This window comes from Botryllus schlosseri, unplaced genomic scaffold, assembly GCF_051294905.1.
Source record: "Botryllus schlosseri isolate E-star unplaced genomic scaffold, Bs_hap1 Bs17a, whole genome shotgun sequence".
In the NCBI taxonomy this organism is placed as follows: Eukaryota; Metazoa; Chordata; class Ascidiacea; order Stolidobranchia; family Styelidae; genus Botryllus; species Botryllus schlosseri.
The window spans coordinates 832,461-857,570 of NW_027648626.1; the positions used below are offsets into that span (position 1 = coordinate 832,461).

At 41.1% G+C, this 25,110-nt stretch overlaps 2 protein-coding genes and 1 long non-coding RNA gene across 3 annotated transcripts in view; 2 read left to right on the top strand and 1 right to left on the bottom strand.

The window, feature by feature from the left end:
- The first annotated feature begins 365 nt into the window (after positions 1–365).
- On the top strand, positions 366–10,095 carry LOC145459741 (ATPase family AAA domain-containing protein 2-like). The gene is made up of 14 exons (XM_080338293.1): positions 366–395; positions 1,175–1,331; positions 1,389–1,480; positions 2,402–2,515; positions 2,588–2,719; positions 3,081–3,213; positions 5,308–5,412; positions 5,475–5,571; positions 5,755–5,929; positions 6,381–6,528; positions 7,944–8,120; positions 8,855–8,963; positions 9,262–9,358; positions 10,066–10,095. Exons 1-14 carry the CDS (start codon positions 366–368, stop codon positions 10,093–10,095), a joined length of 1,596 nt encoding a protein of 531 aa, XP_080194419.1.
- The window catches only part of LOC145459627 (gamma-tubulin complex component 3 homolog), a 106,812-nt gene continuing 89,122 nt past the window's right edge, over positions 7,421–25,110 (top strand). Inside the window, exon 1 of the mRNA XM_080338199.1 lies at positions 7,421–7,431. The gene's annotated coding sequence lies outside the window, so the exon portion shown is untranslated. The remainder of the gene's footprint in view (positions 7,432–25,110) is intronic.
- LOC145459697 (uncharacterized) lies at positions 13,746–18,234 on the bottom strand. Its single transcript, XR_013921543.1, has 4 exons — positions 18,186–18,234; positions 15,401–15,596; positions 14,287–14,436; positions 13,746–13,892 (listed from the first exon to the last, which is right to left on the bottom strand). It is a non-coding gene; the product is annotated as an uncharacterized LOC145459697 (long non-coding RNA).

Here is a 25,110-nt window from a genome sequence, read left to right on the forward strand (position 1 = left end):
GATGAATCGCATGCTTGAGGCTATGGAGTAAGAAATGTCGCTATGTAGTTGTGAGCGAACGCCCCCTCCCCGAAATTTGGATTTGGAAAAAAAATCACGGGAATAAGCATCGGTCACATGCGAGCCTGTGTCTGCAAATCCGTGAAAGACGCTGGTAAGTATTGGCGCCTGCATCATGTTAGCAGGATTGCAAATTATACTGTCGTTGTCTTACTAGCTTACTAATTTATAACTGATATATATTTACCCATGTTGAATCAGACCAATTCTTACGTAATGGATATATCTCTGGAGCTGCATCGAATTCGATCATATATATATCATTCATATAACAACACAATGGATTATATGTCTGCCCAATGAGCATGAGTCGGAATAAATGTAGAAGTAAAAAAGTAAGATGCGAAAAACAAACAACTGTACTTTTATCGGGCTTGATACGTAAAAAGAGAAAAATCAGTATGCCCCTGATGTACTTACACTTTCAATAGACTGACTGGAATGGTTACGAGTGCAGTGATCATGCAGTTTTTGACAAAGTCAATTGTGCCGACCAAACAACAATCTCGAACCGACCGGTGAATTTATCGCAACAAAATGGAGGAATTTCTAAAAATGGATTCTTCTCTCTCACGATTACAGTCGCACGTGTTCTTGTACAATCTATATTGGATTCGGAAAGAATAGTATTTACGGGGGCAAATTGTTTAGTTATTTATTATAGATCTACCTCCCGTGAATACTATGATTTGATATCTTAAATTTGGACCTCAGTAACTTCGCGTCCGCTGATTGGAAACGAGCCAATTTTGTAGTGTAACGTGTTTTTTTTAGATAGCCTATCCATGTTAACAGGCAGCTAGTAAAATTTAAAATAGTTGATTTTGAACATTCCTTCATTATTCATAGCTGTGTGCAAAATGCTTTCGATAAACGGCTAACTGAGGTTTTTTAGTTCTAATATGAATTATTGACACTGTAAAATAGTAATATTGCTTTAGATCGGTATATATTCTCTTTGCTCAATTAAATCATCTCTAACTAGTTGAATCATAACAATCGATACTCCACTCATATTCAAGTAGGCTACCTACCATACAATCGATCCAATGTCTCGGTCGTATATTGTGTGAAAGTCTTCTTGACAATTGGCTGATTGCCTTTCGTGTCGCAGGCTTATCAGATGCGTCCAGCGATCATCTTTTTCGATGAAATCGACGGGCTGGCGCCGGCGCGGTCCAGCAGGCAGGACCAGATCCATTCGTCCATCGTTTCGACCCTGCTGGCGCTCATGGACGGCCTGGACAACCGCGGCGAAATTACAGTTATAGGTGAGATTCTGAGTTGCGGTTTTGCTTGCACGTCACGACAATTTTCTTCTGACACAGGTGCTACGAATCGTATTGACTCCATGGATCCTGCCCTGAGACGCCCCGGACGTTTTGACAGGGAATTCCAATTTTCCTTGCCTGATAAAGAGGTATTCGATGCTTCCTGTTTGTCGAATTCTGTGATTTTTTCTAAATGTATAACATGTGTTTCTAGGCATTGCCTTTAGTGGGAACAATATATTGAAGTGTAGAAGTGCTTGTGCAGTATCCTCTGATAATTGTCTACCTTAAATTCAAGTCGATTTTTGGATTTGATCGCGGGCAAAATATCAGATGTAACCTGTTCAGTGTTCAGCCACCTTTGCATCAACAATATCAATAGAGCCTTATTTTACCGGACGAGATTCTCCGATCGCCCATATCACAAAATGTGATTTACTACTTCTGCAATCCAGGCCCTGCCAGGAAAAAATCACTTTTTATAAATATATATTTAAAAAGCGTTATTGTACTTGGTGATGTCTGCGGTCAATGCAGTCAAATCAGCAGAAAGTTGCATTTATTTTTCAGAAAAGTTGCGCTAAAAGTTGCCTTTGTGCTCAAGTTCCTTGAAATTATTAGGGTATGAGATACTTAAAACACTCCGTATGCAAGGCACTGTTGCAAAACTCAATGTTGGCAACTCAATGAAAATCTCATTTTCGGCGGTCTAGCCTGAATGTACGTCAAATCAGAAAGGACCTAAATTTTAAATGGCGGTGAAATAATCAAGCGATATATTTACATGTAGTGCCAAAGATTTCCAGTAATAAGTAAAAAATAGAGGAGAGTTGCAAAATGTTGCGAGATAAGATTCCTTAAACAGCTTGAAACACCATACTAAATAGCGTCTGAGTATTTAGGAAGCAGCTGGAAGCTGTAGGAAAACTTGCCCTACCGGACTTTGAAAACAAATTTGAAAACATATTTGTGGCAGATACGTCACCACCCCCGGCTATCCCGTGGCAATAACTTGATCAAATTGCCATCGTCACCGTTTGTTAATTACCACCCACTTACCACTGTGACAGGCGAGAGCTTCAATTTTAAAAATTCACACGAGCGAATGGGACCCACCGTTGAAGCCGACGTTTGTCGATTACCTCGCCAGTAGAACAGTGGGCTACTGCGGCGCCGATCTCCGGGTGAGTGTTAGCTGTCTGCTTTATGTGGTCAGACTCGCGAACACGTCTTTCAACCATGTAATATGTTTTCAGGCTCTTTGTGCGGAGGCGTCGCTGGTGGCTTTGCGTAGAAGGTACCCGCAGATCTACGAAACCTCGGACAAGCTTCAAATTGACGTTGATTCTATTTCTATCGAATACAACGACTTCACAACTGCTATCCAGGTAGATGCCTGTATTTTATTTGTTGTTAGTTTTCTGCTGTGTTGATATTTATATTCAGAGGCAGTCAGTAACATACAGTCAGTGATTCTAGATGTACATTAATGTATCAAACTTTCCGCCATGAAAACTATCACTTCAAATCCAAAATTTTGAACAACGATTGGAGAGGCACGATAGTGACTTTACGATATTACAGTTTCAAACATTCCGATACCATGGATCTGTCTGAAAAGTACTTTTTAGCCATCTTTTCCTTCTGCATCCCGGCACCCCTATTTTGTGGCAAAATTTCCATTAGTATTCCAGATAATTCAGTTTTGACGGTTGTACGAGTGTTATCGGTATGTTGATGTTTTTCCAGACAATCCTACCTAGTTCGCAGCGGTCCGCCGGCAGCCCGGGACGCGCGCTGTCCGCTAAAATGAAGCCTTTGCTGCTGTGCTACTTGAAAAATATCGTGCAACAACTCGCCGGATTGTTGCCGCAGCTCAAAGGTTTGTGTTGTCTTACTTCGATTGGTCGATAGCATTGACAAATAATATCCAACCCTTATTTTGCCGTAGCAGACTACGACTAATTGAGCTAATTGTCGCAAAATTCTAACTTTAATCTAATTTGTGAAATGTTTCCCTGCTCCAACTCAATCCAATTTATGAACTACATCTATGGTGTCATTCGAATAATAATTGAATTTCTGGTTTTCCTGAAAATACTGCAGAACTGTATAATGAGACAAACGAGTCAAGTTTGCTGCGCGGACATTTGTCATTCTCTTGCTTACTACAATGAACTCTGATTTGGTGTGAATTGATGCTGATTCAATTTTCAAGTTTTCTTGGATTCAGTGATTCTAGTCTGATATGGAGGAAACTGTGCTGCTGTAATTCTAATCTTATTTGGAAGATGTGAATATTTTCTAGTTGGCAATCTCTGTATCGCAGTAGCTTAGGTTTTCATTGCGCTGTGTGCATAGGCGCCGAACGCTAATTTTCCTTAGACATGCGAGTTTGATGACGTCACAGAGGAATGATTTCATGATCCGACGGAATTGATAATTAGGGATAATATAGCATCAATTCATGAGGGTTAAGTGCCTGCATAAATGCCAATTATGCAATATCTTCGTGTTAACAAACTTGCGCGTATGATAAGCTTGTCGACGAGTCCGGAAGTGCTGTCAATTAGCGAGTCCCTGATCGCTAGCGAACAATTAAATACGCCGCTTATCAACGCGTATTACGTAACCTCGGCGACGATTTGCGCAAGGCAAAATGTCCGAGTTGTTATGGAATCTGTTCTATAATGGCACCGATTTCAGGTTGTTCAAACCTTTCTCGTCTTTTACAACTCAAGCCTTGACAGTTGACACACATCTTCTGATGGTTATGTTTAGGTATTAGCGGAATTCACTTGCGCATGCACGGCGCACTCACAATCGCACATGTCTGCGGACATTCGATGTCATTCAGGTCAGCGATGTCGCTCTTTAATTACAATCGCTAACCAACAAACACGTAACGGCATTGTCACCAAGCCATCGAAAGATTGGAGCTAACGCATGCTAGGCTCGAGAGACGCGATAGTTGGCCACTGGCCAGCGATGATATCTTTCGTACCAGGCCTGTTGCGGATGCGATTGTGTAGACAAGCGATAATATCGTGTGCGCCAATGCAGATGCGATAGTGCAGGCAGCGATGGCACCGGGCCTACTGCTGATGTGATTGTTCATCATGCTCAAGCGAGTGAAACTAGGCTTGTGGGAGACGCGATAAAGCAGGCAAGCGTCCCAAGCGATGATTGCCGAGCGCACGGCAATCAATGACACAATTTCGCGATCATCTCAGCGGGATATCGCGTCGCGTTACATTGTGCACATACAAATCTCGTTAATTGGCAACGCGCTTGTAGCTAATCGGCCACGCGCAACGGGTCACCTCGCTCACATAAGCGGTAGCAGGTAATGTCGTAAACGGAAATACATTGCGATTCGTTCTAAATAACACAATCGGGGTTTATACCGATTCATGCCAAACCGAATTCTAGGCATGCCGCATACCTAAAAAATGTCTAGGCATGCCTGGCATGCCTTGCATGCCCAGGTTCGGCGCCTATGGCTGTGTGTTCAACTGAGTTCAACTACTAAGCCTATGCTAGTCAACAACAGCACTAGCCGCTCGTCAACCTAGTCTAGACCCAACCCTAGGCAAATGTAACCTAGTCTAACTCCTTCCCCGATCTAACGCAACCTTAACCAAATCTAACTCCTCGCCTAACCCATCCCCAATTTTATCTACACTCAACCCGAAACAAATCTAACATAATCTAAACCGAGCCCTAATCCAACCCAACCTTTACCCAATCTAAAGCCTCGCCTAAACTAACCTAAGCTAGTCCAAACCCAACGCTAAGCTTACCCAATCAAGCCCCAGCTTCAAACTATACCTAACTTACTACAACACTGCACCCAGCCCGAATCTAACTCCAACCCAGTGCATTTATTTGAATGCTAACTCAGATATACTTGAACCTTCCTTTTGTTTAATGACCTTCTTGCTGTCATTACTATACACTCCTTTTCTGTGTACAGCAAAATCAAAAGTTCTTCAGTCTACTACGACGTCGTCCAACAACTCTGGAGCAGACGACCAGCTCACTTGGTTCCCTCCTGTGTCGATCTATTCAAACGAAACAGGTAAGTGATGGTGTAACGCCGTTCCATTTGACGTGGCGTAAATTGGTCGCTTTTTTGTGCAGATGAAGATGTCAGTTCGGTGGCACTTTTGGGGCATTGCACCGGCGAATCGTCGAATTACAGCAACGTTGTCCGTGCCATCACGTCGGAAGAGCAGACGTAAGTGTATTTCTTTTCAAGTTTAAGGCTTTAGCCTAAATTGTGTTAACAAACGGAGTTCGTGTATAATCTAAGAAGAATAGTACATTGAGCTCGAGCTTGCTATCGGACCATCATAGTAAAAGAAATTATTGCCTGTGATTTTGCTGGCCTTCCGTTTGTGTAATTTCTTTATATTGACAGTTTGATCACTGTGGACCGACCTCGAATGCTTGTGTGCGGGGAGTCCGACGCGGGATTCCTGTCGCACGTCGTGCCCGCGTTACTTCACGACATGGAAAGCATCCCGATTCACTGTCTCGATTCGGCATCCATGTACGGCACCGACGTTAGGACGACTGAAGAAGCCTGCGCGCAGGTACTGTATCAGTGTTGGTATTACTGTAATTACGAATATAAAATCACAGGTAAAATTGGCAGACTTGTGTGCAAGGTACCAATCCCAGTTAGTTGACTGACTGCCTGTAATTATTGTTTTGACACTCTGTCTCATATCAAGTCTTGATACTCTGATTAGTTTCATCGTATATTGTGGTGAAATTATCATGGGAACATCATAAAATAGCACAAGTATCACGATACTGAATATATTTCTGAAAGAGGCACGTATTTGTAGTGTCATGATAGAGATTTTGCTTTAGTCATAAAGACACATCATGCAATTTGGGATTAAGCCACCAGTAGCAGCAGTGACTTGACCACCTTTGCCTTTATAAGAGCGACAAGAGTATCGGTTGATATCTCACTGCAGCGTAGCCCTGACCGATATTGTCTCGTGCAAAAATCTTGATAATCTTTTTATATTTTAGGTGTTCCGAGAGGCTAAACGGGTCACGCCGAGCGTCATCTACTTGTCGAACGCGGACAAATGGTGCGAGGTCGCGTCGCCAAGCGTCAAGTCGACCGTGTTCTCTCTACTGCGAGATATTCCTTCAGATCTGCCCATTCTCTTCCTGGGTAGGTGGTGATTGTAAAATCGGATATTATTTACGGTGTAGCCTGTTCAAAGATATAGATTACTAGCCTACAGATGCGCTATTAGAGTCGTCACACTTGAATACCCAGAGAGGTCTACCGCTGAGCCGGCTAAAAGCAGCATAATAGACTATCCTCCAGCTGTTGACCCGATCATTATAATTTGAGGGGACTAGCAACCGTTAAATTTAAAAAAGCATCAGAATTTTCAAATTTTTTGGGGGGGTTGCAAATATTAACATGGTGCCTCTGTTTTCTCGGCATGGCCTTATCTCACCAAAAAACGAGTAAAAATTGCTGAATTTCAATTTCACTCGGCATACGGTTAGTATTTTCTTTCCAATGCTAAAACGTTCTATAGCGGTTTTCTCCATTGTAAATTTTCGGTATGACGCTTGTGGTTTTTTTTGAAAAGCCAACATCCAGATCTATGTTTCACTCATTCTTTGTTTGGCCTAGGTATAACATGGTCTGAGTAGAGAGCGCCACAGCAAACTTGAATTACTAATGAATTTTGAAATTGCAAAACTAAATTTCTCCCAAGCGAGTTGCACATAATCCTTTGAATTTTAGCAACACGCAAGCCTGTTCTATGACTTCCTAAAACCGGCATTAGATCGGAAAGGTGGCATCACAATTTTGGGGTACGGTGTTTCGCGCGTCGGAATACTATTTCTCCTGCCAAATCCAAATACAGTGGGTTAGAAGCTTAGAACTACAAGTTGCGACATTTTGTTCGTAGCATAGCGACACCTAGCATCTGTGAAAATTTCATGCTGATGGGGGTTGCCCTTTGAGGGATAGCTCTGTTCAGTTGCAAGTCCCCTTGGTAAAACTGGTCTTGATCAAAAGCTACTGTCGCACTGATTTCGAAGTTGTATTAAAGTCGGGTCAGGGCAATGGAACCACCCTGCAGCACCCTTCAAAGTTCATTGTCTTGAAAAATCGTAGCGCAGCTAAACAATGACCATGATAATGGCCAATTGCGTCATGCGACTATTCGGAACAATGCCTATTTTGAGGTTTTGACGGCTATTTCGGTAGGGCTCCATTGCCCTGACCTGATTTGAATTTCTATATTCGGAATCAGTGTGACAGATACTTTGGACTGAGGCTAGTATTAATGAATTTGACCGCTTGGTTTGGCAGTTACAGGACTGCCAATAATTCTGTTTTTATTTCAAGATTTTATTCAAGTGCGAAGGCTTAGTTGCGCATCCATCCATAGGTTGGTAATCTATAGTAGAACACGACTTTGGCATAAGTTTGCATTCGTATTATGCGTGGAATCACCATAGGAAGTGTGTGGAACACCTATCACAAATAGAAACTCAATGTGTACAATTCGCCAGTAGTGTCAACACCAAGTCTCATTTCCAAATGGAATTGTGTTACAGCGTCATCAAGTTGCGACTACCGCCAGCTACCCCGCTACTTTTCCAAACTCTTCCACACCGATTTCCAAGAGGTGTACGAGTCCAGGTTTCACACCACTGCCGAACAAAGACGGGTCTATTTCGCCCCCATCTTTTTACTTCACGCCGTAACCCCACCGGCAAGAAAGACAGACAACAGTGAGTATGGAACGGATATCGTGGTCCGCTTACTTTAAACATGTCGAAGTGAAGAGAGAGTTTTGGATTTTATATTAAGTTTACGATATTAATAATTTGAATTTGATGGAGAACGCCAAATAGGTTGCCTAAAAACACTAAAACAATTTGGGCTCAATTCCAACCCGTCAAAGTGAACTTTGTAGAATAGTAAACGTTGGATTTTACAAAAATATTTATATTTACTTCAGTAAATTCTATCAATTAGCTATGATGCTATGTCGAAAGCTTGTTGCTCAGAATACTGGTTATTTACATATCTTTACACTCGGTCTTTATAATTTCCTGGCATCAAGATATGTTGGCATTTCTTTGGAATTAAACCAAATTTGATGTGCGACGATTGCTTAGAAAACCATACGATTTCAATGTTAGCCTTTGAAATTTGAAAAAAAGGTTAATAACAGGAACAGTTTAATATCTAATATAGTTGAGTTAGAGTTATGTTAAGAGTTAGGGCTGCAGTAAGGTTTGCGTTTGGGTTGGGGTGATTATAAGTTTTAGATTTGGAGGTAAGGTTATGAAGACTGGTAAGTTTTTAATGACTGGCTGATGAGATTTGAGAATCACTGGGTTGAACCACGTTTGACAACTAAATGCTACGGCTATTTTTGCTCTATTTTCATTATCATTTATTGTATTTTAGTTATGTGTATTTTGTGTTGATGATTCACGCCGGCTATCTTTTTATCCAGGTCACGTGCAAGAGCGTCTAGAGGTGGCCAAGGCCCCGGAGCCTGCGCCCCTGACGGCCGAGGAGGTTCAGAAGCTGGAGAGGGGTGAGGAATCGGTGATGAGGAATAGGTATAGAGGAAATATAGGAAATTATCGTTTTCGTGATTTAGAATCAGCATTTTAATCTTTGTGCTCGCATGAAACGTACGTGTTTAAACTCACCACATCATTTATACATTATGCTGCTATGACGACATTGGAGGGTGCTCGATTTTGCCTAGCTTTAGTCGTTACCAACGAGTATAATCAAAGTATGTGAGCGATTTGCCTTCGTGCGCCGTGTGATATCATGTTGTGACAACATATTCGTTTCAGAAGCAGTGCAGAGTCCGCCACGGCGCATGTCCTCACGGTGCCGTAAAAATAGCCGGTCCGTGCCCGACAAAGTGGAACAACCGCCGCCGCCCCCTCCGTTTATCGTGGACAGAGCCAAGTTTTTGGCTTTACTCGAGAAAGTGGTGTCGGTAAGCGATTCCGTTCCCATAGTTTTGGTGGTTAATCGATTTTTGCCAGATGCCAAATGACTTCTGTAATGCGACTAAAGATCTTCAAATATATATTCTGTTGCCACGATACACAGGTTACTATAGATTACTAACATTCGGATGGATACACAACTCCCTGTGGTTACGCTTGGGTAAGCAGTGTCTTTTACTATTGGGCAATCTAAAAGCAGCCTAATTGGGCGAGCGATTGTTCGTAACACTGCCGATTTTCAAACTTTGAGTGCTTTGAGAGGTGGTTCCATTGCCGTATCAAGATTTTAATTTGCATTGCCGAAATCAGTGCGATACCAGCTTTCGATTGAGACCAGTTTGGTTCAATTCCAGCGCTCGGGTCGGCTGCTATAGCCCTACCAATTATGCGGCTTCTAGATTGTGCAGCGATAAGAGAGACTACTTGCCCAAGCATAACGGCAGGATCTGTGTATCCAAAACACCCAAGCTTTGAATTCTTGTCGGTAGGGTCAAGCCCGCCTATGACAGCTTACGGATGAAGATCCTTTGGCCAAAACACCAGAATGTCTTGTTTACTGAATTCCTACCAATTTATATATATACATCATGTCTTAAAATCTGAACAAGAACTTTGGTGGATCCATTGCGGAAACTCTGTACTACGCCCTTACGGGCGTAGCTATTAGTTTTTCTCGCTATGCTGCCTTCGGCAGGTTAACATCGCGAAGAAAAATCTCATGTAGCATAAATCTGGCGAAAAATAATATTGTTATTTGTTTGTGTCGATTTACTTCAAGCCTTCAAAATTCCGGACATTCGGCATATTTTAGAAATTCCTCCCGGACGCAGTTTAAACAGTGAAATTTCGGACATGTCCGGGAAATTCCGGACGTATGGCAGCCCTAATCTAACCCAAACTTCGCTTTCCCAGTAATTAGATTCTCGGGTTGGTTAATAATATGTAAAATTCGAGAGTATTTTGCGCATTCAAGTCACGAATTGATCTGTGGTCTTTGCCACCGGTCCGTGCGAGCTGGCGCGACATCGAGAGAGCAAGAATTTTAGTTTAAACTTTTTGCTTCCTTTTCAGCTCACGCAGTCTTTCAATCTGATGGACTTGGAGAAATTCCACGCCATTTTGTCGAGGTGTATCGACAAGCATAAAATGCGTTACAACAGAAGCGCATTAGCCATGGTGAGTTCGGCGCTTTGCAGTAGACTATGAAACATATGCGAATTCCTCTAAAATTCTGATTCAGAAATCGCCTGTGAGCTTTCCCATTTGATTATTTAGAGCCCGACTGATGTCAGAAATTCGCTTTGATACCTATATCACTGATATCATGCATATTCGCCAGTAAAACCAAAATTGTCTGGTGATATCATGATGTGACGAATTTCAAATAGAACTTCTAATTAGTGACAGTATTTTTTTCTAAATGTATCATATATAAACTATATTTATTCACAATCATTTGTCACGAATCAGAGCCTCTTATCCGGACTGTGTATTTTGACTTGATGTGTGCTCTTTTCGATGAAGCTTCGCTCACTTTGCCGAAATTGTCGCGTTTCGCCACAGGAACTCGAATTGGAAATCGCGAGATGCGTCGGAATGTTCTCCACAGCCAATCACAATTCTTCTGCCGACTCGGACAATTCGGAATGAGCAGCTATACACCCACGTACTGGATATTGAAAAGCGGTTTTGCAAATGATAACCGTAGGCTTAGTGATAAACAGCAACAAAATGACTATTCTTGAAAATAATATCATGCTATTCACGTAGAAATTGGGTTGACTTCTATTATTTCAAAGCAAATTCTGCAACTTCATTTCTTCAAATACGCGGTCGTGTCTTGAAAATCCGCTCCTTCGATTTGATATGAACAAGTGCCGAAAATTCATTTCCACAAATAGAGATGGTGGCAAATGTAATAATCACGCGTTACGCGTAATTATCGAATGTAGCGTAACGCTTCCGACAACACATTTGGGTATATGATCGCAACAAATATTGCACTAAACCTATGTTGTCCTACAATCGTTGACCGCTAGACTGGGACTATTGCTGTATTTCATATAGCTTACGCATTCAAAGTATCCAGATGTAGCCTTTCTAGTTTATTTCATGTTCGAATATGACAATGGCTGTAAAGCTGTTGATATAAATGCTCTGCGGTTTTGAAAATGCGCCTTTTAAGGTAGATTCCATCACCACGTGAACAATATGAAATTCAGGTTCATGATCCAGCTCCATTTCCTGGCCGAGCCCGTAATATGGCCTTCTGTCTCAAGATCGAGTCATACCTTTTTCTTACGGATGGACCTGTCCATTGTTTGTATATAGAGGCTATTATTCCTCCATCAATTTCTAGCTACTGGAGCGAACAGTACATTATGACATCATACGAATAATTTCGTCGTCGGGCGTACATGCCCTAACCACATGCGATTTTGAGACAGATAAGCTTAGACTTGAAAAACCAGACGATTTTAGATCTCTATAATTCGACTGATTAGAGCGAAATGCCGGACATCAAAACAATGGGTTCTCACACCGCATGAAATTTGTTTTTCGCGCTTGTTCGCCCCTTTGCATTTTCTGAGTCATGTTCGCACAGGTACGGCTGGCCCCATGTTGATGATTATGTTGTCTGCTGACTAATTTCGAAGTAACATGCACTGTAACAATGATCAAGTGTTGGCATATCGGCGACTGTTGCTTGAATCGTCATTTTTTTTGGTTGCGGTCTTCCATGGTGACAGTTCAGAAAAGGTAGATAAACGGTCGCAGATTTTGCTGATAGATACATACTTTTCGCCTACGCCCAAGGTTAACACGCTATATACTACTTCTACGATGCTGTCTACAGTGTCTGTAGAATGTACATGTAAAATAGTCAAATATGTGATTATACGGTTTGCCGAAACCACGTTTCGAAAACGATTACACGAAAAACGGTCTGGTTTCGGCATACGTGACGCAGCGTCGTACGCCGTGTCGGGAAGTAGCACTACTCGCAGGAGATTGTCAGAAATTGTTTCCCACAACCGCATAAGCGATACCACGATAAGATACAGAGCATGTCGCATGAAGCCGGGTATCTCCGATTCGTTGAAATTGTACTTTTGTCCACTTTCCAACCGGTACGAACTACGAAAAGTGAGAAATAGTGCGTTGGTAAAATCAATACCCGGCTCCGCGAAAGGCAACGACACGCCAATGATGGCGAACGCAGAAAAACGAGCAGAGCCCACCGCACGAACAATAAAAGATGTTTATATCCATCTACCTTGGATTGGCCCCATTTCCACCCGCTTTGAAAAACAATTGATTTCTGCTGTCGGTAAATGTTACGATACAGTCAAAACCAATGTGATTTTTACAACAACACAACTGCTCCCTTCAACACGCAAAGACGTGCTTCCTGCACTTCAACAAAGTAATGTAGTGTACGAATATAGGTGCCACTGTGATTGTGGCTACGTGGGAAGAACGTCAAGACGTCTGCAGGACCGCATAAACCAACATGTCCCCAGATTTATCAGAACACGTGCGTCACGCGATGTGAAAAGCTCACCCTTAACTCATCCACTTAAGATTGATGCTGATCGATCAAAGGCCATTAATTCTGCCATCGGCAAACATCTGTTGGATAATCCGATTTGTGCGAATAATTATCGAGACGACCGATTTCGAATCGTAGGTCGAGGTCGTTCACAATTCCATTTGTGTGCCTTGGAATCAACTTTTATCAAAATACACCAACCAAAACTCTGTCAACAAAAGTAGTTCGTGTATCACCTAAAAATAGTACATTGAACGTTCTCTCATTCGAAATTTCATGCTGGTGACGTCATATTTTGTGATACGATTGTTGATATACAATGTTCTTTCCAATTCTCTACTAGTTGCTGACGATTACCCCTGACGAGTGTCAGCTGAAAATATTCGGATTCATTTCAATATGAATATACTATTTAATTGTAGACTGGACATTGTAAACTCAACGGGCACTTACATAGAATTGGATGTCGCGACGATGGCCTTCGTGCAACATGTGGCGTTATAGAGACGGTTGAGCATTTCTTGTTACAATGTTCTCGATATAGCTCACAGCGTAACTATTTTAAGGACATTGCACTACGAAACAATGTGCCCATAGACATTGTGTCACTTCTTGGCAACCCTTACACAATTTTGCCTGTGATCGATTATGTTTTCCTGACCGAGAGGCAACTATAATGCAGCAGTATAGAATCTAGTACACATGCCTACAACACTTTGGTCTGGTGCACAAGGCCGTAGCTGCTAAGCACCATAACCACAATATACATACATACATCCTAAATGCCAAGATGTAAGCCTACAGTAAGGGACACGAGATGTCTAATCATTGCAATCAGTGATTGCCAGCTCCATACCTGAATCTCTTGGATAGACTGCGTTGATGTCCAACGCGCAATATCCAAACTCGTAAGTGATCATAATCCGATTCGCGTATTCGACCGGTTTTCCGTCAATCAACCATTCGATCTGGAAATAATCATTACAAAATAATATATTCATCCTAAGAAATTATAAAAAAATCTTAAAATCATAATACTATAAATCAGGGGTGCTTAACCTACACTCCTAAAGTCTATCAACTCCATAACAGTCCGCAGACTAGTTTTAAGTGATCGATGTAGCTTATTTTCAGCGCGAAAGTGATTGATGACATTTGTTTATCCATCAGGCGTAGCATTTCCGATAAAAACTATGGCAGATGGTACAATATGATGCTATGATTAGAACTGGGCGATAGTGTGATAACCATTTTTAGTCATCAGCTACCAAAATTTCAAGCTTAGGGTTTCACGGTACTAACAAAAAATAAAAACTATTAGTAGTCTGGTGGTGCTCGATTATATAAATTAGAGAAATATACCTTCATTGAGGGATCCCCGACGGGTACGATGTGACATTCGAAGTGCGCCGACCCCAGTATTTTCTGTTTGACAGGGGTGAGCTTCTTTTTTATTCTAGGCTTCTGCAAACGCTTCTCGTCGTAAAGATCGCTTTCGTCGAAATTGTCAATCTGAAATTAGGCAGGAATTATTTTCCTTTATCTGTCCGCAAGCGTCGGGGTGTCCTGATCAGATTTGGACAACTGGAAAATTGTTATCTTCTCCAAATTAGATTGGAATTATAATTGTAGCTACACGGTTTTGTTCAGATTAGATTATAATTAGAATAATAGGTTGGACTGCACAGTGTTTTCTAAATTAGATTAGAATTATAGCTACACAGTTTTGTCCAAATTAGATTAGAATTAGAATTATAGCTACACAGTTTTGTCCAAATTAGATAATAATTAGAACTAGAGTTCACATTTTTCTTCAAATTAGGATTAGAATTACATCTACACAGTTTTGTCCGAATTAGATTAGAATTAGAATTATGGCTACACAGTTTTTTCCAAATTATGTTAGAATCAGAATTATACCTACGCAGTGTTGTCCAAATTAGATTAGAATTAGAATTAGAGCTTCACAGTTTTCTCCAAATTAGATTAGAATAGAATTATAGCAAGGCAGTTTTCTCCAAATTAGATTAGAATTAGAATTATAGCTACACAGTTTTGTCCAAATTGGATTAGAATTAGAATTATAGGTGGTTTTGTGCAGGATTAGAATTAGAATTATAGCTACATTGTCTATTACAAATTAAATTAGAATTAGAATTATACTTACATAGTCTTGTCCTAGTTAAATTACTATCGCAATTACGGTATTCCCCCAATAATCGAGTTCAGTTTATCACAGATCAGAGTACATTGCCATGGGCATGACAATGGCAAATGTCTGTTCATCAAGCTTGGCTCGTTTGGCCTCGTACAGTTTTCCTGTAGCATATCTGGGAAGCCTTACATGAGATTACAATTATAATTACTGCCCGGAAACCTTCAAAGATTTAATAAGAAATAGATTACCGGAATTTCGCTCTAAATGGTCTAATTGGTCAACTAGATTTATCTACAGTTGCCCAAGTAGTATCCTTACTCTTCTGGTCTCGCGGTCCGGAGACGGCTCCGAAGGCAAAAATTTCCTCGCCGCCTTCGGTATGTACAGCTTCCTTTCCGGTTCCGGTTCCGAATCTCGGGCGTGGACTTTGACTTTGCATCGGGTAAGGTCCCTTCCTACTTTGTTAACGGCGGTGACTGTGTACCAAGCGTCGTGTAGAGCAGTGCTCTTCAACCTTCTTCGACGTGGTACACCCTTTTAACGTTTGCTCAAAACTCGTACACCCCTGGTCTTCAAAAATGACTTTTTTCCTCAAATCGTACTGGCTACTTGATAAAATTGTTAGGTTACCTAACTTAAGCCTACACACCTAATTTGGTTCAATTCCAACCAGTAGCCGCATGGCTACGGGACAAGAAAGTTGCTATTTATTATATAAAAATAAATAACGAAAAATGTGAAATTTTTCTGTTGTCTATAAAAATGATGTTCTTCAAATTTGATTTAATTCCAACCAGTAGAAGCGGAGTTATTGCCGTCAAAAAAATTGGATTTGAATAAAATAGTATTTGGTCACAGAGTTTATTCGCAGCCAGTTAGGCCGCCCGCCACGCAAATTGGAATTTATTTCGTGTCAGCCCCAAAACAGCATGACATTACGAACGATAATCAACCTAAATGCAACAGTATTGGGGATAAAGTAAGTAAAGCTACTGCTGCAGAAGCGGTAATTCAGATCAGCAATGATAGCAGGCGCACCAGCCTACGGCGTATCAGGCCTGCCTCACACCACACACAGTCGATAGTAGCACATGGGCTGCCGGGCTGGAAGAGATGTCAGTAACCTCAGATCGTATGCCGCTATACACAGTCTATTGTCGCTAATTGGCATCACTAATAACAAAATACTAAATTGCAAATGTATGGCGAAAGATTGGATATAAAATCGGCATTTTAAAACAAAAGGGTTTCGATTTCAACACGGAAGCTGTTTCGACCCTGGCTGGCTACGTCACTTCATTCATGTGCATTGCAGTATTTATTAACGCCGGGTAGGAAGTACCGATTCAAGACGTCTGAGCTATCGCGGCGGTTTCCTCAAAAATCACTTAAAGAGAAATGACTATAGCTCAGACCTGGGCAAAGTGCGGCCCGCGAAGCCATCCTGTGCGGCCCGCGAAAGGTTGCTTGGAATTCTTAACATACAACCTGCTTTTTTAACGATGATGCGTGGACTAAAATTTAGGCTGTATCAACTAAACAGACAATTCGTTTGCTTTGAAGCCTGTTCATTAATATGTCACGACTACGCTTCCTACATACCTTCCATGCGTACTCCAGATTCAAAATAAAGGCATTGTGGCAAAGTATGAGCAACAATTAAATCCATAAGAAATCACTCTTTCCATAGTTTAGGTCAAACCTTCTTGGTTGCGATTGTCACATTACGCATTATACGGTACGAGTTTCAAATCGTAACGTGAGGCGTTTCCAAATCTGTAGTTGGTAAAACCAGTCAATCAGTGCTCGCCACTGCTATATGACTCATCATCATCATCATACCTAATATCTATCACCCATAAAGGATGAAAGTTCATGTCAAAAAGAGGAAATCGAAAGCTGAAATTCATAGAGGGTTTAGCGCACTAATATTTGTATACTGGAGTTAGGGGTAGACCCGTCATTTTAGTTTTTGCCAATCATGTCGGCGGAAGTAAGGGTTTGAATTATGACAAAAACACAAATCTCTCGGTCAAGAGAGGGCGAACTTCAGGAAAACTGCAAACTTCGCTCAACATCAAGGCTATTCGAGCTGCACACTACTCGGAATACAGCGACCAAAGTGACCAAGATTTGTACTATCCCATATACATTTCAGTGCAGTGGCTCTCGAACTGGGGGCCGCGAAAGCATCTGAAGGGAGGCGCGAAGCCGAAGTTAAATGTATTTTTTTTCGCGTCTCGCGCGATCTACTCCAAGCTCATAGTATAGTTATTGCTCTGTGTATTGTCCAAATTTGATATTATAGAATTCCCTCATCAACAACTATAACCTTCCATGGCATTAAACCATCCGTTGGATTGGGCGTGAACATTTTCACTATCATGAAGCGGGGCGTTCCTAAAATAAGTTCGAGAACAACTGTTTTAGTGTCTTAATAGAAGATCGTCGATAGGGGTTTAAAAAGAGTTAAAAACGTATCATATTTAACATTGTTTCGAATCATGACGGCAGATAGCTATTTCATTAATTAACCGCCACTTTCTCATTAGCTAACATACACTGAGCAGCATATATTAACAATATAATTTAGAAATAGAAACACACTGGATAATATAGCTAAAAATTTCCACTCGGCCCGCCAACGTATTTTCTACTTCTCATTTGGCCCGCGGAGTAAAATAATTGCCCATCCCTGCTATAGCTGAACACATGTTTGTTAACTGCATACTTTCCAACACCAAACGGAACCATTGGTCTATTGCCGACGGCTAAATGAATAGGAGAAATATTTGCTTATGACATCACAATCAAGCGGTGTACAGTATTACCCAGGGATATCTAGAAGTCTAGGAGTTCTAGATATCCCCGAGTATTACCTTTGAGATAACATCGTACCATATTGCTCATTAACCTGTGCGTCAACCTGTACTGACCCATAAACCTGCCTTTGTGATAGCTAGCCATCGGCTCATTGTAATTCGGATCTGGTACACCCCTGTACACCCCATCCGAGTGGTACACCCTTTTCAAATTCTGGTACACCCTAGGGTGTACGACCACCCCGGTTGAAGAGCACTGGTGTAGAGCGCGTATAGTGGACGGGATGGTAAGCAAGCCGTGCCCGTCGACGCCTTCAATTCTAAACAAGTTTTTAACTTGTTTATGCTGCCACCGCGACACCGTGGATCATTTTTTTTCACTCCGTGGTCTAATGTGTGTTTTTATCGCATATTTATAATCAAACTAGACTGGAACTAGCTAACCAATGCAGCTAGTCGACGGTCAACCAACTGCTGATTTTTTTAGTATTTCTAGTTCTAGTTCTAGTTCCGGTTGGGCGTTTTGAAAATGTAGTAGCCTGCACAAATGTGACCAATTCAAAATGAATTAGTATTGTATTACCAATTTGCTCAGTGTCACGTGACCCTGTGCGCAATTTGTATTATCGAGTGTTCCATTATCGTCTTTTATCGTTATTTCATACGAACCCCTGTCGTGGTATACACTGTTCATTTCATTGACCTTGGTGCAAAAAGCTGTAATGTCACAAGTACAAAACCTTATTTTTTTAGAACAACATCAAAACAAGTTTGATTAAGAATGATATAGTCCAGCATAGTTTATAAACTTTTTTTGACTAATCGCCCCCCTATCAAGCTAGAAATTTATTTATCACCCTCCCCCGAAAGGCAAATAATAACGCAGCACTTCTACTTTCCCGTACTGCTCAAGTATAGCTAAAATCTACTTCGTACACTACGTCAACTTTAACAGATTTTGATGCTGAAATACTAATTTACGCATACCTATTATTGCCACACGAAACTAGTTTTGCGGTGCATTGCGATGACGGGTTGCTATAAGATGGGAGAATTAATAAGCAAGTTCTATAGACGTAATTTCCCCGATTTGATCCCGGGCCGGGCTAAGTCAAGCATTTGATCGCTTCTATCAACATCTTTCGATTATACATTGGAAGTAACAAGAAACATAACATTAATTAAATATGATTGAATGGACGTTCTAACACAGTGGTTCCCAAACGGTGGGGAATTCAATGGTTTCTGGTGGGGAATAGACCCATTTGTTCAAAATTAATCACAGGACAGTCTTCATATTCACGGAGACACACGCGCAATTACCGATACCAGTTAGCTGCTCTGGAATGTATGTATCGAACATTATATTGCGTGTTGTTAACAAATCCTCGTTTGAACTCTGGATGGCCAATGATGGCGTCACAAACGCATCCAGCACGACTAGTTTGACGTGAGAAAACGGTTTCGCGAAATTTTGAGCGTTGCTGGTATCCGTTCACAGTAGCCTACGTTTTACGTTGCAGTTATAGGTGATTGTCTTGTGTACTGGTGTGTCTTGTGTAGTCAAAGCAGCAAATAGCTGCTCTATGATGACAAAAGTGTTGGGTAGTGGGGAACAGGACCGTAACTGCCGCACGCCAAACCCCCCAATTATTGGGGGGGGGGGGCGAGCTCGAAGGGGACCAAAAGGATTTCGTGAATTAACATAAATGATAGAGTATTTTTTGGAAATTGATGTCAATTTTTCAAGTTGTTTTTTTTTTGCGCGGCGCGCGCGATTTAATATTGTCAAATATCTTGATTATTGGGTACTCATCCCCCACGAAGATACGTAGAATTTAAAGAAATGAAGACTTCAGCGTATGCTATTACTGCGCCACGACGCACCAAGACATGTGAAGTTATAGACCATGTAACATGCGTGTGTGCCAGGACGATCAGCGAGTAAACCTCGGCCGAGAAGGAATGCCCTTGTGGTGACCGAAAACTTATATGTATGTATTGTATATACAATATACATATATGTTCAATTGTCCGGCGGCGGCTAAATTGCTGGTGCCAAATGTTCCCGTTCTGGCAATTGGAACCCCACAGTACAAATGCCATCCCGCAAGGAAAAATTATTTGCCAGTGAAGCAATACAAATTAGATTTCCATGTCTTTTGACATAGCAGATATAGGAGGTTACGAAATAGCATCATGTAACGAAGTCAATGTGTCAACGGGTCTGCCCGATGATGTTCAATTCATATTTAGGGGTCGTACCTTTTCCAAGATACCTCACTCAGCTCTACCGGTAAATCTGATTACGTAAGCAGAGAGGGGATAAAAAATTGATAGCAAATTATAGGCCAAACCCGATCATATTGACCGAATCAAACATGAATTAAATAAATTTTTAGCGCTTCGCGCGTTTACGATCCTGGTGGGGAATGAAGGCTCGGAATAAATCCGAAGTGGGGAATGAACACAAAAAGGTTGGGAACCACTGCTATATAACGACATAAAAGTATAGATGACGTTCAAAGTAGTTCAAATATGTACCTTTTCTAGGACAACAAAGAAGTTTACGCCAGTTCTACATCGCATTAAATAACATTTGTTATTTTTCCGAGGGCACCTATTTAATTATACTTTGTGATAATGATGTGGGTTGAGCACGACTTCACGGAGATGTCATTTATACCAACGTGAGTAGCTTCGTATGATCAGATACGTCCTAACGAGGTTTGAAGGTTTACGCGTTGATAAAAATAGTATCGAATTCAATCGAAACTGTAACTCTCGTTGATAAACTTCCACTCAGCGAAAAAGAGCGGTTCCTTTCGGTACTCTTGAACCGAATTGATATCAATGTCTACTCGAACGCAATTTGCGCCCATATGACCATACGACTAATTAATGACATATTATAATGATTGTATTACACTGAGTATACATGTAATATCTAATAGCACTCTGAATTGCTACAATCGGCGATCTAGAATCATAGATGTAGATGCGATTGATGATAAATCCGTGTGGCAAAGTCTTGACTGACGGCTTCGACAATTACTGCTGGCTATCGAGATGCCGTCCATATTCAAAAACAGTATATTACTCGCGTATCACCGTCAGGGTTACGCTGCTAACAACTTTTCCTGCTTTATTCTCTGCCACAACCGTATATTCGCCTCCATCACGCGGGCTAGCCGGAGAGCTGATAAGCGACCGTACACCGTCCTCTTTAACCACGACCCGGTGGCTGCAGTCCTCGTGCATCGAGGCCCCTGTTAACAAAAGCCGACAGTTAATGACTATAACATGTACTGTATGTTTAAACCCGTTGGAAGTAAGCTCAACACAATATTTACGGGAGCAGTTTCATTTCACGACTCGGGACCGTGATCTAATAATGTCAGCAGGATAATTCAATTATAAGGTCTATAAATCAACAGGTGAAAGTCAGTGAATAAACCAATAAGTTATTGAGGTAAAGGGAGAACGGAACTTCATTCTATTAGCGATGAGCAAATCGATCACTTAGGCTGCTGTGCCATTGTCTACTGCGCCTGGATTAAATCAGATAACCAGCGAACTTGAACAAGTTGAAATATTCGGCTTCGCACGAGATCACAGACAAAGAGTTGAAACACTATAAAATGCTAAGCTTTTCCGTATTAGAATTAAAATTATAGCTACACAGTCTCTTCCAAATTAGATTAGAATAAGAATTACTGAATTCGAATCTCATAATCATAAGAATCCCAAACGTCTGTATACTGTCCAGGTTCGTTTCGCACTATACGGTTCTCCTGCTGTGGCATTTTCAGGATAACCAGAAATTAGATTACAATTAAATTTAGAGCACAGAAACCTTTCATAAATTAAAATATAATTAGATTACCGGCATCTCGCTCTCATTAGTCTGGTTATACAACTTTAATAAGCCAAGTTATACATACGACGCTTGCTAATGACGTCGCTTACAATAGGTATACCTTTAACGCCGTTATGCGTCATGCTATCTCCCGCATCTTTCGCATTACGATTGTAACATTTTTGTAGCGGTTTCAATGTTTTTTGAGACTCTCTCCATTGGTTAAGACTATTTACTCCAAACAGCGTACTCGGAGTGGAACCGTCGACGCGGCCTTACATGCGACGCAAGTAATCCTTGGTTTTAACGTAAGGTCGAAATGGCCCACGATGAGCGAGGATGTTTCGTTCATAGATTCGATGGGAAACAGTATTACATGATGCATGTTCAGAAGTTTTTTCTTTCAGTTCTGTTCTACTTTTATGGATATCATGCTTTCCAATTACAGTGTCTGCTTTCATACTATCCGCTGATTATGGAGTGGATTATATATTATACTACCGGTATTACTTAGTGCATCTTGAAACATGAAGCTGTTATACATGATTGTCCATTGCTTTGTAAATCAACTTATTGAAATATACAGTGCTAAAAGAAAAAACTTGCACATCGTTATAGCGATAATGATGTCTCTGTTATCATCAAATAAGTCTCTCATGGAGATTACAACCGTGCATAATAATATCGCCTTCGAATGATGTTGTACGCAATCGAAGAATCGCCGTATCTTAATCTGATGAAATATCAATCTGGCTAAAACTAAAATAATATGAGTTTCATATCGTTATCGGAGGCGTAGACAGGCAACGGGCCACACACGCTCAAGAACGGCACTGAATAGTATCGCGACCTAGAACTACCAGAAAACATTTTAGGCCTGCCATATTTCAGCTAACATTATGAACATTATTGGTATATATCTGTAGTAGCTCTGAACATAACCCCTAATCCCTGCAGTGTATAGTTCGATCCTCAAGCCCTTATTAATATACGCTTGCGTACTACCAATCACTAAAACTGAAGCGACTCCATGTTTGGCGTGTAAACATGCTTATGGTAACGCAGCCTTTGATGTATTCTCCCAGTCAATGGGCTTAACATCGGTAGAACAAAATATATTAGGATGCAAAACACCTAATGAAAAGGCGTTATCCCGACCGTGCGATATTAATGTGCGTAGTGACCATTATTGATATATCCACAAGACATGAAGGATATAAGAATACGCAATGTAAAGTAACACTTGCTGACCATAAATTGTTATTATATCTTTTTCCATTTTTAAAAGAACTAAAATTCGGCTATCAATCACGAGTCGATGTAAACCCATGTGTGCTAATGCTATTGCAAAACTAGGCCATAAAGTTTTACGACACTCGCTATATACCGGCAAAGCACGCTAAGGAAATAACATCAACTTTAACCCATACCACATAGCTATATTCCTTCTCCACAATGAATTCTCTACTAGTTGCTGACGATAACCCTTGACGTGTGCCAGCCGACAATATTCGGGTTTACAGCACTTCAATATGAATATGGAATGTCTCCCGTACAATCATAGCTATATAAGGTAAATTGGAACATCTTAAAACAGGACAAGTGATTGTTTAATGTTTATACAAATCACTCGACTGCTTGTTACTGGATTACAAATGTCGTCAATTACATCGGTTCTGCTATTATGGTGAGAAATATGCGGAGAAATCACGAATCAAGTGGCGATAGAAAGATGTTATACGGACTGCTGATTTACGCATATTGTTTACATTTACAGTTCATATCAAACCAGAATCTATTTAATGAGCATGCGGCTGGCAATGTCTGTTCTACACAGCAAGCTTCACTCGCTTCGCGCTATAACAGGGGTGGGCAACATACGGCTATATACCACTACGCTATCTCGCCACCTAATGAATTGATACCATCGTAAATCTGGGGTACCGGGCTTATCGCACGCCTTAAAACCGTAATTTAGGATGGCACCTTGTGTTGATTGATCAGAGAGAAGCAGACATGGCGGTGCAGGGTACATATGTATGCCAGCTCATGGTGATTCCTCTGTCTATTGACCGAAGTCATATTTGAGAATTCTCTCATCAACAGCCATAACCTTTAATGTATAGGTCATGTAACATGTGACTCCGAGAAGTGTGCCAGAACGATCAGCAGCGAGAAGACCTTGACCGAGAAGGAATGCCCTTGTGGTGACCGAAAACTTCGATGTAAATACAATATACATCATACATATATGCTTAGTTGTCCATCGGCGGCTAAACGGCCTGCGCCGAATGTTCCTGTCCTGGTGATCTGAACCCCACGGGACAAATGCCGTCACGCATAGAAAAATTATTTGCCAAAGCAATACCAATTTGAATTCGTGTGTGCTTTTTAGTTTTGGTGATTTCCATATCTTTTGACATGGCAGATATAGGAGGTCATGATATAGCATAATGTAACGAAGTCAATATACCAACGGGTCCGCCCGAAGCTGTTTAATTAATATTTAGGGTTCCTACCTTTTCCAACACACCTCACTCAGCTCTACCGGTAAATCTGATAACGTGAGCATAGAGAGGGGATAAAAATTGATAGCAAAATATATGCAATTCCCGATCATATTGACCGATTCAAACATGAATTATATAAATTTTTCGATCTTCGCGCGTTTTGTCGAAATAAGGCGGCGCACTAAACAGTGGACCCAATGTAGATGATAAGTAGCGGGGAAAAATGTACAGGCTCAGGGGGGCTGAGGGGGAAACCCCCCCCAGAAGTTGGGTTAATCACCCAGTGGGGGCCCAAGACCAACGTTTTTTTTTGGAGGGGGTTGACGAAGTGCTGTTACGGTTCTGATGGGGAATGAAGGCCCGCAATAAATCTGATGTGGGAATGAAGACAAAAAGGTTGGGAACCACTGCTCTACACCAATCTTAACTCGTTTCGCAAGATACAGGTCTCTTGTAGCTTTTATAAAAAAAAACAGATGTTAGATTAGAATTAGAATTAGAACAACATGTCACAAATTAGATTAGAACTATAATAGTGTCATTCGCTCTAATTATTTCAATTAGATAACTAGATTTATCTATAGTTGTCCAAGTCTGCTATGGTGTTATAGTTGCCGGATCAATGGATGACCTAACTCACATTACTTCTCTGTGCCTATTGGTTGTGGAATATATAAAGTTATAAGAAATGGACGTGTCAGGGGTGTTTTGTAAGAATTTTTGGCGATACAAATTTTAAGAAACCACTTTAATTTTTCCGCAATACGTACATGTTTGAAGTCAGGAAACAACGAGTAGACACTAACTAGCAGCAATAACCTTGATGAAGAACGAGCA

Bases quoted from the DNA above. Each gene is read 5' to 3' on its own strand.
- LOC145459741 (XM_080338293.1), top strand. From the start codon at position 366: ATGAGTCGGAATAAATGTAGAAGTAAAAAA. The intron at 1,481-2,401 runs GTATTCGATGCT...CCACTGTGACAG, and splicing joins TTTCCTTGCCTGATAAAGAG to GCGAGAGCTTCAATTTTAAA. The intron at 5,413-5,474 runs GTAAGTGATGGT...TTTTTTGTGCAG, and splicing joins GATCTATTCAAACGAAACAG to ATGAAGATGTCAGTTCGGTG.